Below are 14,960 nucleotides of genomic sequence, written 5' to 3'. Positions count from 1 at the left end.
AAGAAGGGCCGACTGGGATCAACATAACATAACCGGCGCCTACACAGTCAACAGAAACTGTAGGAAAATGCAACAGCTCTTTTCAGAGCCATACTAATTCAAAAAGATATCGGTTCATGATACTGCCGGTTTGAATTAAAAATAAAGATTTTCTCCCCTACCCATATCCGCTCAATGAGTCCCCCTTGTCTTGAGTATTTTCTTTTCACATGATGTGTGAAATAGACTCAACATTCGAATAAAATAAAGGATGTTGAGAAATATTCAGAAATATATGTTATAACAAATGAACTCTGCCTAGAAAAAAAAGGGAAAAGTTAGGGGAGGAAAATAGTCCATATTATTCCTTCCATGAAAAAGAAGTCATTTGGTATTTCAATACATGCACAAGTATGCTCCTCGGCCTATAAACTTTGCCTAAATAATGAGGGAAGTAACATAAAGAGAGGAAGGAAAACATCAAATGGAAAATCCCTGATTTTTGACAAGCTGCAAAGCAAATGTGAGCCTATGTAATACCAATTTCTGTCTGTCCGTCCGTTGGGATGTCCGGGTGTTCGTTCAGTGTTAAAGTTTTTACTTGTGGGTATAGTATGCGTCATTGTGCTTATTCTTTTCAAACTTAAATTTATTAATAATAGATCTATATGTGTGTTATTCACATACATGTACATATTTAATGACGAAATTGAACCCAAAATGTTAAAGCTAAGGGGGGAAGGTGGAGTTGAAGATGGATAGGATGATGGGATGGGGGACATGGAGTTGGAGATGGATGGGATGATGGGATGGGGGAAGGTGGAGTTGGAGATATATGGGATGATGGGAAGGTGGAGTTGGAGATGGATGGGATGTGGGGAAGGTGGAGTTGGAGATGGATCGGATGTGGAGAAGGTAGAGTTGGAGATGGATCGGATGATGGATGCGATGGGGGACATGGAGTTGGAGATGGATGGGATGTGGGGAAGGTGGAGTTGGAGATGGATCGGATGATGGGATGAGGGACGGTGGAGTTGGAGATGGATCGGATGATGGGATGAGGGACGGTGGAGTTGGAGATGGATAGGATGATGGGATGTGGGAAGGTGGAGTTGGAGATGGATCGGATGATGGGATGAGGAACGGTGGAGTTGGAGATGGATCGGATGATGGGATGAGGGACGATGCAGGTGGAGATGGATAGGATGATGGGATGGGGGAAGGTGGAGTTGGAGATGGATCGGATGATGGGGTGAGGGAGGGTGGAGTTGGAGATGGATCGGATGATGGGATGAGGGACGGTGGAGTTGGAGATGGATCGGATGATGGGATGAGGGACAGTGGAGTTGGAGATGGATAGGATGGGGGGGCATGGAGTTGGAGATGGATCGGATGATGGGATGAGGGACGGTGGAGTTGAAGATGGATCGGATGATGGGATGGGGGACATGGAGTTGGAGATGGATGGGATGATGGGATGGGGGAAGGTGGAGTTGGAGATATATGGGATGATGGGAAGGTGGAGTTGGAGATGGATGGGATGTGGGGAAGGTGGAGTTGGAGATGGATGGGATGTGGAGAAGGTAGAGTTGGAGATGGATCGGATGATGGGATGAGGGACGGTGGAGTTGGAAATGGATGCGATGGGGGACATGGAGTTGGAGATGGATGGGATGTGGGGAAGGTGGAGTTGGAGATGGATCGGATGATGGGATGAGGGACGGTGGAGTTGGAGATGGATCGGATGATGGGATGAGGGACGGTGGAGTTGGAGATGGATAGGATGATGGGATGGGGGAAGGTGGAGTTGGAGATGGATCGGATGATGGGATGAGGGACGGTGGAGTTGGAGATGGATCGGATGATGGGATGAGGGACGGTGGAGTTGGAGATGGATAGGATGATGGGATGGGGGAAGGTGGAGTTGGAGATGGATCGGATGATGGGATGAGGGACGGTGGAGTTGGAGATGGATCGGATGATGGGATGAGGGACGGTGGAGTTGGAGATGGATCGGATGATGGGATGAGGGACAGTGGAGTTGGAGATGGATAGGATGGGGGGGCATGGAGTTGGAGATGGATCGGATGATGGGATGAGGGACGGTGGAGTTGGAGATGGATCGGATGATGGGATGAGGGACGGTGGAGTTGGAGATGGATAGGATGATGGGAGGGGGGTATGGAGCTGGAAATGGATGGAATGATGGGATGGGGGCAGGGCCGGGGATGGGGTGGAGGTAGAGTTCAAGATGTATGGGACAATGGAGTGGAGGTGAAGTTGGAGACAGATGGTATGATGGAATGGGGAGAGGCGGAGTTGAGATAGATGGTATGATGGAATGTGGCTGGAGTAGAAGATTGATGGGATGTGGTGGGGGCAAAACCATTAAAGTGCATTTGTTTTACATCCACGATGTAGTCATTTTTTACGGCCAGTTCTTCTTCAAGCTGTTTTTTTTAAATTGTGACAAACTTGCTCTTGGTTAGCTTGATTCATTGTTTAATTTATGCTTCATTTGCACTGACTCTTAATATGAGTTACTTTTGAGGTAAAGAAATTTAGATGCAGCGAGCCATGGCAGCTTCGGTGTACATGCACATATGCATATGTATGTCCATGCACGTGTGTCCAGTTCAGTGATAGCTTGATGAAACTGTTATGACATTTTTCCCCTCAGGTGGTCATGTTAAGTTCTTCATCATGACCTTGCGCCGTTCAGTGCTTGTAGTGAGCCTACCCATGCACGTTGCTGTGCACTGCCTGTAGTATTTGTGAACATTCCAGTGTTAATAGCAACTGGTGATCAGCGTCCGTGTTGTGTTAGCGTATGATGTGCACTTGGTACCCCGCACATTTGCAAGGTCTAACCGCTTCAAATGCCTGGCTTCTAAGTCTAAGTCTACTTTTAAAAAAGTGCCTCCTGTGGTTTTTCACTCATAAATACGGTAATGTACTGATCATTCTGTCCATGCTCTGTCTAGTGGGAGGCAGTTTGAAATAGTACTGCAGCAGAACTAATCTGAACTGAACCAAGGTTGTCTGCATTCAATATGTGGTCTTGTTAGCTCAGAGAACGCCTGCAACAAGCAGAAATACGGAAAAAAATGGATAACAAGTTTTAATTCTAAGATGTATTTCTGCATTGGGTAAATGTCCATTTTTGATAACGGGTTTTGCTCTTACAGTGACATATATTGATAACACTGTATACTCAGTGTTAAGTTTAATTGGGTGGGATTCCAACCCCACGACCTCCTGCTTACTCGTGCAATCTGGTGAAGTTTTTACTCGTGGACAAACACAAAGTACACACTGTTATGAATATACATCAGTGTAAGGGTAAAACCTGTGATTAGAAATTAAGGATAAGGAGTTTGTTCATTGTACACTACGTGCACATGACCATGCACTGCACCGTATATATGAAAGCATGTGTTAAGAGTTTAGAATAAAAATTATCTACATGTATGAATATGTAGCATATACATGTACATGTAGCAGTACAGCATGCATGACTCCACCAAATTCTCACTACATTCAGGCATTCTTATACGTGTACATGTATATTCAGGTAACGTGCATGTTAAGAGTCTGGTACATGTAGTTATGTCCTTTAGTTCCATATTAGACTTAGATGTCATCAAATGACCATGCAAAACAACTATATATATTCGAAGCTTAACTTGTTCAACTTAATCGTACTTGAAGGCATGTACAGAAAATGCTGGTCTTGGAACCTTGTGTGAGAAGGTCCATTCAGTAGCTGGAACATACATTCAAACCTAAACTGAAACGATATCTGGCTAAAAATTTCTGATACATGTTCATATCGGCAAACGTAGGAGTGCACTTGTAGCTTGAATTGCACATTGATGTGAACGCTGGCACTGCATGTAGTTCGGGAAGTTATAGTCGGTTATTGTTTTTCCTTGGTTTTTTTTTCCTCCACCCAATACTTAAAAATATATAGGCTTAAAATAATGTAGAACTTTAAATAACCCCTAAGTTTTGTTGAAAACGGTTGATAATCTCTCTTGCCAGAAGTTTTTCATCCAGTAAGTCTTCCTTTGTTCAGTTTTTCTCCAAGGGGTAATAAAATAGTACGTCTAACTGACTTCAAAGCTACTGGTCAGAAAGGTTTATGTACCTCACTCTGTTGGGTTGAATACTGGACTGGCTTTAAATTGGAGTGGATAGGGCCAGACTCTTTTCATACTGAGTCTAAATGGTCACTGTCCCTGATCAAACTGGCCCCAAACTAGGTGCAATAGTATTATTTCAAAAATTCCCACCTTGAATTTCATCATGATAGTGTGTGTGTGCATGATATCCCAGCCTGCAACAGGGGAAAATCCTAGAATTGGGCTGTCCTACGAGGGTCACCGACCAGATTGTTAGATTGGGTGGAAGAAAATGTTTGTTGGGAGAATATTCAAGACCTGCACATTGCCCAGTCATTCTCATGATGCATCCAGATGCGTAAGCCACAATGCCCAAGCCAAGAATAAATCAGCACCAGAGTGAATGGAAAGCAAGCTGAAGACCTGCCACCTTGACTTGTCTTCTACTATGTTGGTGTTACCGAGTGGTTAAATTTTACCAAAGAGAGGGGTGGTAGATAACCCAAAATATTAAGGAAACAGGGATGCAGTGTAAAGAAATTTAAATAAAACCCACCAATTTACGAAAATAGACTGCTGATTTAATTAAAATTGAAAATTAGAACAATTACATTCAGTTATTAATTCAGATTAATCCAAGTTACGTTAACCCCTTAAATGTTGGTGCAGTCAAAGGACGGTCAAATCCAATTGTATGGCATGTATTTTTGTTTGCTGGCCACCATGCACAAACTACCCAACCCTAACCACCTAACTGGCCAAGATTTATCAAACAGAAAGCAGGCCAGTGGGAAGGCACCATAAAAATCATACAAATGGGTGGTTAAACACTGAAGGTTTAGACCAGACACTTGACAGGCAAAAATGACTGCTCAAAATATTGTACCAAATGACATTTGCATAGGAGGGTTAAGCAAAAAAACCTTAAGAAACCCCCAAAACACCCACAAAAATAAACAGCAGTCAATATGATGATGGAAGCATCTGTAAATTAAAATGAAAATACATTTGTATAAGTGAACCAGCATCATATATATTAGAAGTACATGTACAGTTATATGCATATACTGGATTCATTTACATTTAAGGCATAAAATATGCAGCCCTGCCACAGCATATGTTTTGAATTTATGGTTTACATTCCTTATTATATTTTTATGAACATGCACTAATCAGTTTCATAAGAAATTAAATGTTTCACAACCACCAGTAATATTGTTGAGAATACGAACTACCAAAATTAACTACTCAAGATTTTATGGGAGGGCTACTTGTACATCAAATACCAGGTGGTGTAGGATGACCTACACATGTACATGTACGATAGTGCTAGGTCCATAGGAGGACTAGGTCGGTCACTGTAAATCAGAATTAAACATTTAATGTAACACTGAAACAAATCATTATAAGTTAAGGATGTTGACTAAATATGATCAACCACTCATTTTATTGAGGTGTACAATGTTCAAAAATATTGATATCTCTAAACAATATGCAAAGATGCTTGCAAGAAACTACCTCAAGCAAATTAGAGTTCAACAGAACATAGTTCCATAATGTGCCTACAAAATCGCAAAATGCAGATTTAAATGTGTATAATCGAACAATTATTACAGGAAAATTAGAAGTGCTCACTCACCATGTGTCCACTGCCACCATGCCATACTGCCGAGTTTCAAACCCAAAGTTTACAATATTGGGACTACATCTGAACTAGGCTAGCGCACAAGTTAGCACTATCAATATCAATGTGTGAACTTCACACGGAGATGTGTATCCCACACTCTTGCAATGCAGTGTGCAGCAAAGACACTAACGTGACGTAGAGAAGAGCACCTTGCAAGACAAAAGGCAGAGAAGCAAAGCTACACGGCAAGACGCACTATATATAGAGAAATGCGTCAAATAACTTGCCCCACCCCAACAGCGGAACTCTTAATATGCAACAGTTATATAACTCCTACAAACGCAACACCACAACTTACAATTTATACAAAGCAGCGCTGCATTCCTACAGAGCTAGACATTGTGATACATGGCGAGAGAGGGCGCACTTCAACTAATTATAAAGGTGCACTAAAAAAAGTGACATTAAATCTGGGAAGGTTGACAGTACTTTGTGGACTGGTCACATTGGCAATGTCCATAAACCAACCACAGATAATTGCAAAGACAACAAGATTCATACTAAAAATCTCCAGATAATGGGAGACATAATCCAAGCCACACAATAAGATAAACCCCAGACTAATGCACCACTGACATGTATATGAGCCCTGAGCTGGACCAAGAGAGGACACAGTTTTCCTGTTAACAGAGACTCCTTTGGTGGGAACTGCACTTGGCTGGTTCAAAAATGACAATGAAATGCATGTGTTACGGTGGCATTGCTACCAGCAAAATGAAAACTCCCCACCAACATTGCTCTTTTTAACCGATGAGGGGCAGTTTCTGCTCAAGGCACATAATGTATCCCTGAAAATAAAGTTCTCCATGTCTTACCTAGCTTTGACATGTCATATGAAGTTGTGACAGCCTGATGGGCTGCTCCATCTGATATTCCAACAAGGCTTCCCACGTGCCAACTATAAGGGGTGGGGGTACACAGTCACAGCCACCGAAACCTCACAAAGAGGGTTGACCAAATATATGATGAAGTTTAACATCAGCAGTAGCAAATCTGGCAACAGAGATCAACTAAAATAAGATCGGTCTGATGATTCCAGTAGGATGTAGTGTGTACCCATGACCTAATCGTGCTGAAAACGCCAGTGGGCCAACCGCGCCACAAAATCAACCCAAATAGAAATAAAGGCAATTCCTGGAGATAACTGCAGCTAGTGGTATGACATGAATCCTGGGATGTCCCAGAGACTGTTCACTATAAGTAAGGCTACGTATGGCCAGGACACAAATATTAGGTAACCTGACTAAAGAAGAAAACATTCTGAAATTACAGTAAACTCCGGCTTAGTCGGCACTCTCAAGACTCAAGAAATTATGACGACTTATGCGAATGCTGACTTGTGTTGAATGTTGCCTTACACGTATGTGTGTATCGCCTATGTACATTATGATTCCTTGCACAAATTCAATGGCTTTGATGTACCCTGGTTTGTTTCTACCTCCATGGTTGATGCCAGCAAATTTGTTCTTGATTATTATCCTCACGGGCTGCAATTTCAATATTGATCATGTGCCCCTAAGGACGAAGCAAGGACGGCAAGCCACTTGCATATCACATTACAACTTGACAGTGCAGTATGTATGTATGTGATACAGTTATACGGTACAGAAACCATACACTTATCCGCACACGCGCATTGGTTAAGTTAGTTTAATATATTCTGGATACCAGACCCAATGATTCTGACTACCTGATGAATCATTGTCAAGGGTCGTCAGGGAGTCTTTGGGAAGGGAACCAGACAACTTTCAATAAGGCGACCCCCAAAATGGACAGAGCGCATGCGTGTAGCACTAGAGGGGTTACTGGTATTGATGTACTCATGCTGGCCATGCCAATTATCAACCACGGCCTGTGCTGCCAATAAACAGACATCAGTCGAGCAGTGTGGGACTTGTCACTTGACACTTCTTGGCAACCGCGGTGAAGGAAACTGATACCGAAGCATGAATTTTTTGTGGTTTTGTGGAAAAGGGACCGAGAAAAACATGCAGACTTATAAGAAAAGCCGACTTATAAATGCCAACTTAGAAATGAAATTTTCAATGGAAATGCATTACATATGATCAGGACTTTTGTCAAAAGGCCAACTTAGACGATATGACGAGTTACGAGATACCGACTTACTCAGAGTTTACTGTAGTTGTCTCAAAACACTAAGACAGAGTGGTTTTCCATTCTATGTGTGGTGTGTAAATGTGAATGATTACACTGCATTCATAACTCCTCTTGAACAGTTACATATTGTAACCCTATTTTCTTGGGCTTTATACCAGCAAGGGCGGCCTATACCAGGCAAGATATGGGACGGAGGGGTACCCCCCCTTACCTGTCCAATCCGTATACACACTCTTGACTATTGTTACCTAACACATCCCCCCTAGAAGTCTGTAAAGAATTCCTGAGATTCCGATCAAACAATGACCAACACAAAGACGGGGGGTTCTCTCCGTCCCATATCTTGCTTCAAATAGGGCGGCCAGCTACCCCTAGATTAGTGGATAATGTTTACTATTTCTGCATGATGGCAACCATCAGCTGAACAAGAAGAGTTAAGGGACTCTTTATCTTGCATTAATGAAATAAATGTTTGTGTGCATATATGTAGGTGAGTCACCACCCTCCAGCTGCTGCAATCCATGTGGAAGCTAAAGACTGGATTCTGTGGACAGACATTACCATTGCTAGTAAATTCAGAGGGAAATACCTTCAAGTCTTCCCTCAAGGAATTATACATGTACAGTTCCGGCAATCAGGAAGTCACTACACATATCGAAAGGTTACTTCTACAGTGCACAACATCATTGTTGGAAAGCTGTGGGTGGATCAGGTAAGTTTTCCTAGCTCTATGGTTTGATTGATTTGGCACCCTTTGTTCACAACAGGAATCTCTCCACTTGAGACAACATTGCTGTTATACTATGCTTACATGTACATGTATGTGGACAGGCAAAGATTTGTTGTATAAGGGACCATTCACTTCACCATGTACGTGTAAAGTGCGAGGGATGGGGAGAGCAATTTATACACCTTGTATTTGGAAGGAGAGAATAAGGCTGCCAACATTGAGTGAGGGTTCAATGTGTGAATAAGTGTAGCCATTGCTCTAAAGGCCCACTTTGGCTAGTCAGTTTGAATAATTGAACATCTGAATATTCAACATTCCACTCAATTGTATATTTGTATATTAGGTAATACTTGATGATGGCAGCCTTTTGATGAACAAGGCATGAATAGAAGCAGTGTTATGAACACACAGAACAGTACATTATAATCTTTACAATTATGATTTTTAGCTTCTCACTTTATGACCATCTCCAACAATTTCCCAAAGCTTTGAGCACATGTGCAAATGAGACATACTTTTTGCCCTTGTGAGAATTTTATGTTTTCAACAAAAATATGATCAGTTATGATTATGATTCTGTAGCGCAAAGATATTCTGCCGCTGAGGTGCACTCTGCTAAACCAAACAATCAGGAATACTATGGTAATGACTTGAATTTTATTGCCACATACATACACATGAGATTTTTTACCCAGATATTTGTGGGGCATTTTTTTACCCAGATCAGTTTTATTGCTAAGTCAGGGAACAGTCTGAGTTTGTTTCCAGTCAATGTTTCCTCTGTGGAACAACATAACAGGTTATTATACAAAGAGACTTGCTTGGGGTCTGACTAATCACCGTCAACACACCATCAACACATGATAGTAAAGTCAACACCTCTGAAATACATTTTAAATCAGCTAAAGAGGCATAGAATTGTAATATTTGGGCTAAAGTAGAATTTCAGGTGGTTTGAGGTTACATTTCACTTTTGAAAATGGACTTTTTTCAGCCCAAAAAATAATCTCTAAGCAGCGTAACAGTTGACTGTCATTTTGCTTTCTAACGATTTGGACTGCACCATTCAGGTATGGGTGTGCATATAAAGTAAAAACAAGTGTTGTAGAAATAAAACTGTGGGCGCATTTTAAATTTTCAACTTTAAAGGCCTGATTAAATGATCAAAGGAATAAGCAGAAATCCCATGAAAGAGTTTTGGAGGAAAAAGGGATAAATTTCCAATCATACACTTGTTGGTTTATTGTATGATTTTGTCATTCCTTTAGCGTAACAGTCTGGACCAAACTGGCCTCGATGCAACATGTCTGCCGATTTCGTATCTGAAAGGGAGCAGTTTTTTAGAACTAAAAATGGCAATTTTCAAGAGTGTAACCTTTTGTGCTTAAGCCAAAATGCCCTTTTGATAAATACTGTATACTGTTTATTTTAGTTTTGAACGTATTTTAGAGGTGTTGAAATTATGTTGACAGTACTGTGCATATTGATGATGTGTTCATGGTAATTAGTAGACTGTTGCTATGCCCCCTGCAGAACCACATTGTAAAAGCAAAGCATATGTTGCCAGTCGTGTCCTCTTAGGAACAACATAACAGGTTAACCCTAACCCCTTAGGTGTATGTAAAATCGTATTTAAATTGGAGGCTTTGGGACTGTTGGGGATAGCTATCATGTATTTCAAGATGACGACTTACATGGCAAGGTTGCCATATGTATATTCCATGGTAACCACAAGAGGGCGCTATATAATATTTCCACTTCAAGGACAAATAAGTGTACTTTCAGATCATAACATAAAATATGTAGTGAACTCTTTGAGTCCACTGCTTTCATCCTACCCCAAACAGTTGCTGAATATGCAAATTTCCTTTGTGCCTTATTTTAGTCACTAAAAACCTGATCAGCTGCTTAACGGACTGGCCGCCATGTTCATCCTTTTTGTTAGCGCCATTGCTAACGGATGTGTTGTTTCTGGCATCTTCGAGTTTCCGTTCTCGTTCCATGTTCCTGTGGTATGTTGATCAACTGTAATGTATAAATAATAAACTGTAGTTTCCAAATATGCACATGTTAATCCTAAATGTGTATTATTTGTCATTTTGTGTGGTGTAGTATTATTTGTCATTTTGTGTGGTGTTTTCTCCATTAGCTTGTATGTGCATGCTCGTAAGTTACCAATGTTGATTCTATGTAGCCTCTTGCCACCTAGCAATATTATGTAGGGTCACCCGGGCAACCTGCGACAGTTGGGTCTTAACTCATTCGGTAGTTCCCAACTCTCGCCACAGACCAACAGGAGTCGGTATCAAGCCGAAGCCTGGACCTCCGACATTTGCCCCAGACCCTGATCAGCTACCTGTGAAATCCTGCCCGCATCCACCCCTTGTAACCTAGTCTGCCCATGGCAACTATATTGTTCCTTCTTACATGGGTACCGGGCATGGGTACAGCTCACACCCCATCTCGTACCCGGGCGTGATGCTGACTTTGATGATCCCAGCACTTTAGATCAACCACAAACCGAGCACGGTGCATCCTCTGAAGACAAAGGTATCACCTCAACATCTAGTCTTACACCCTGAGAGGCACGTCTCTGTCTTCTTCAGAGAGACATGATTCTGATACTAGGCCTGCCCATTCCCTCTACCTCAGTTGAGGCCTCGTTGCACGGCTCTTTCAAGCGCCACCTTGCTAGATTGAAGGCCTTGATGTCTCTTTTCCCGGAATAACCGCTGGATCGCTTGTGCATCAAAATGTTTAAAGTCTTTGCCTGACGGAAAGTGGTGACGGCCTAATTCACGTTTTCCGGGGAGGATTTTGACAAATTCCTCTCCATCCTGGATATTCCCGTCACCACCAGAGATAACCTGGCTTCAGATGCTCACAGGTCAAGTAGGAAAAACCCATTCAAGGACAAGGACAAGGCTTTCCTTGACCTCGACCTGACCAAGCTTGATAGAGCCTCATGGCATGGTCTTTGCTGCACTGCTCTCCTGTCACTTTTGTACCTTGCACACGTCCGTGAGGAAGACTTGCCCGTCACTCCAAATTTAGCACCCGTGACAGTCGAGGCTCTTGATGAGAACGTTATTACTGTGTTGCATTGATCTCTGTAATAGCTACATCTGCACGAAGATCCAATGTGCTCGATGCCATGAATATTCCCTATGATGGAGTCAAGTCAAAATTTCAAAATATTCCACTTTATGGCAAGGACTGTTGCTTGGAAATTCATGGAAACCATGGAGGTCGAGGCAGGGCAAATTGACACCACCCACAAGCCACCACCGCGTCAGTACCAAGCAGATAACCACTGAGCTCAACCCACCAGACTGGCCCCCACGTCATTGGGAACAGCTCTTCTTGGCCCTTCCTTCTGCCCATTCAATTTTCCGGTCACGGACGTCCCTCCTTTTCTCAACCTGCAAGGTCGTCACAGAAGAGTCAAAAGGGAACAGTGTCCGGCCCGCTCTCATTCCAGCCTTATGGTCCAGCCTTCATTCGGGGCCTGACACCAATGACTTATCAGATTTGCCTGCAACCTCTGATCCTGAACCGATGCCTCTTGACCAGACAGATGTTCCTGTGTGCACAGACCAACAGATCGAACTTCAAGCAACTCAAATCCCTGGAGTTGACAATTCAATTGTAGATACCCTTTCTTTAGGAAGGGTACACCCAGCGGAGTGGATACTGCATTGCGGTGTGGTGGAAAAAGATCTTCACCAAATTGAAAAAAGCAAACACCAAATGTTCTCCAGATCAACTAGGACCATTTTCTGGCCTACGCTTTTCCTCCAATATCCCTAATCCCAGCAGTACTCTTCGAAATCAAGCTGGGGCATAGCCACGTACTTCTCATTGCACCGTTCTGGCCACAGCAACCTTGGTTCTTTTTTTTAACCAGACTGCTCGTTCAGACACTTTGTTCTGCCCCCAAGGCTGGATCTCCACTATCAACTGCAGTCGGGCATACTCTACCCTCAACCAATGTCCCTACACCTGACTTGCTGACCATTGTCAAACAATTGCTCCAATCAGCGAGCCTTTCTGAAGAAGCTGCCGAGATGGTTGCAAGGGGTTGATGCGAATCCACATGCAGCATCTACAGCAGCAGAATACAACATTTCGCTTCATGGTGTGCAGAGCAGAGTCTTACTCCAGCCGAAATTCCTGTGACCGCTGTGACCGATTTCTTCATGTATTTATTTAAATTAGGCCTACAAGTAATGACTATCCGCAACTACCTGTCCCCCGTCGCAGATATACACGGCGCTTTCCTGATGGCTCAACTCTATCAGACTCTATTTTTTCAACATCTTTTCCAAAAAATCTTTGTAGAGTGTCCCCAACCAAACGACTGTTTCCTTCCTGGGATTTATCAGTTGTCCTCCAGCTCCTCGCCAGACCTCTATTCAAGCCCTTCAGCAAGGCCACATTACCACACACCTCATTGAAGCTGGCCTTTCTACTGGCAGTTACCACTTCACACTTGGGCAGTGAACTGAAATCACTATCCATCGCCGATTGCCACATCAGATAGGAACCCCACGGTGTATGCTTCATCCCAGCTCTGGGTTTCCTCACCAAGAACCAGTCAATTTCTTTCTACCCTCCTGATATATTTGTTCCGGGTATAACCAAATACACTGGAACTTCAGATGAGAAGTCATGGTATCCAATAAGAACTCTTAAATGGTACTTGGTTAGAACCTGGTACGACATCGCAGCCCCTCATGATGATGATAAAGCCACTCCAAGCTGTTACCAGAGACACTATAGCCAGATGGGCAGTCTCAGCCATCAAATTTGCCAACCCTAACTAGCCGGACTCTTCAAGTGATCAGACTTAACACCTCGACAGGGCCCACAACATCCGTGCAGTATCTGCTTCCCGGGACTACTTCCCGGGTGTCCCAATGGAAGAGATTTGTAAGGCAGCATGTTGGAAGACCTCATCAACATTTACCGTATGCTACCTCACCCATGTCCTACAGAAAGACTGCTCCCATGGTACAGCACTCCTGACATCAGCCAAATCGACACCAAGGGGCTCCTCATCATGACAACCAACACTGGATCTACATGACAGCTCCTTTTTTCTGGTAAGTCTGAGTTATTACCCCTTGTCTCTTACTAGTATGTATCCACTGCTAACCACACACTTCTCTCCTTCATGTATTGCATCCTCACCTTACCTGCCTCTAGGGAACAGTGCTACTCTTATATTTAGTGACTGTTTGAGGTAGGATGAAAACAGAAGACTCCATCCCCACACACGTGTGGGAGGGTCTACTATTGAATACCTACTCCAAACAGTAGGCTCCCTCCCATTCTTCCTACTTTCAGCTCAGACAGTTTCATACTGAAAAAGGATGAACATTACATCAGCTCCACTCTGCATCTTGGTGTAGAGGGTGCACTATACATGTAGTTGATCAGGTTTTTAGCAAGTAAAATAAGGCACAGAGGAAATGTGCATATTTAGCAACTGTTTGGGGTAGGTATTCAGTAGCAGACCCCTCCCACACTACTGTGGGGAGGAATTACATTAATCCAAAGGCCGTAGTTTTTGATAGTCTTAGCAGTGTTTCAAACCTGAGTCAAACTTTTTGAGGTATAATTCTCAACTTGAGTTGTCTGGATTTGTTTCTGTCCAACTTTTTTTTTTCTGACTATCAAGAACTAACTACTTAAGATGCGAAGTTTTACTTTAAACCTTTAAGCATGCAGTATAACTTTAAAAAATGTTTTTTAACATTTGACTTACCCTCTGCATTGGTTATCTGGAAGATGCAACTAAATTAGCAAGAACTGATTGGCTGTACTTTAGAACAGGTTTTTTTTTTCCTTTTGATAGATTGCCTAGTAGATTTATCTTTTTCTGCATTCAATGTAAAGTCATAAATCAAGGAGGTTTCCCTAAAAGTTTTCTTTGTCACATGAGGGAGGACAGAGATGGTTGTATATTTGTATGATGTTCGCATGTTCAGTTCTCTGTGAGACATTATAACATGCGGTACGCCATGCAATGCAAAGATGTGTTTCAGAGCGGTGATCACACCTTGAGATGTTTGCTCTGTCAGTTGTTTGACTTCCGTTAGTGGGGAAAAGAGTCGATGACTAGGAGATACGCATTAACCACGGACAGTATCCATGCCAAATTGTCCCCGTGGATGTTTCGGAAATGAGGCATGAGTGGTTCTGTAGTTTGCGGTCATTCTTTGGCACATGTTAAACATTTGGTGTCTATTTCTTCAATACTTTGTAGTAGTACAGGCCACCAGACTGAAGTTTGTGCTCTTGTGCGACACTTCCAGAC

The 14,960-nt window shown here is 42.7% G+C and overlaps 1 protein-coding gene across 1 annotated transcript in view; it reads left to right on the top strand.

Moving 5' to 3' along the window:
• LOC110987527 (oxysterol-binding protein 1-like) overlaps positions 1 to 14,960 on the top strand; it is a 172,475-nt gene that overhangs the window by 108,783 nt on the left and 48,732 nt on the right. The window contains exon 9 of the mRNA XM_087141460.1: positions 8,399 to 8,620. Within this exon, the coding sequence (XP_086997586.1) occupies positions 8,399 to 8,620 (222 nt within the window). The remainder of the gene's footprint in view (positions 1 to 8,398; positions 8,621 to 14,960) is intronic.

Source organism: Acanthaster planci, linkage group LG09, assembly GCF_054643075.1.
Source record: "Acanthaster planci isolate LZ-2023a linkage group LG09, COTS_SCS, whole genome shotgun sequence".
NCBI lineage: Eukaryota > Metazoa > Echinodermata > Asteroidea > Valvatida > Acanthasteridae > Acanthaster > Acanthaster planci.
Note: the sequence above shows the minus strand (reverse complement) of the source record. Positions and strands in the feature narration are given on the sequence as shown.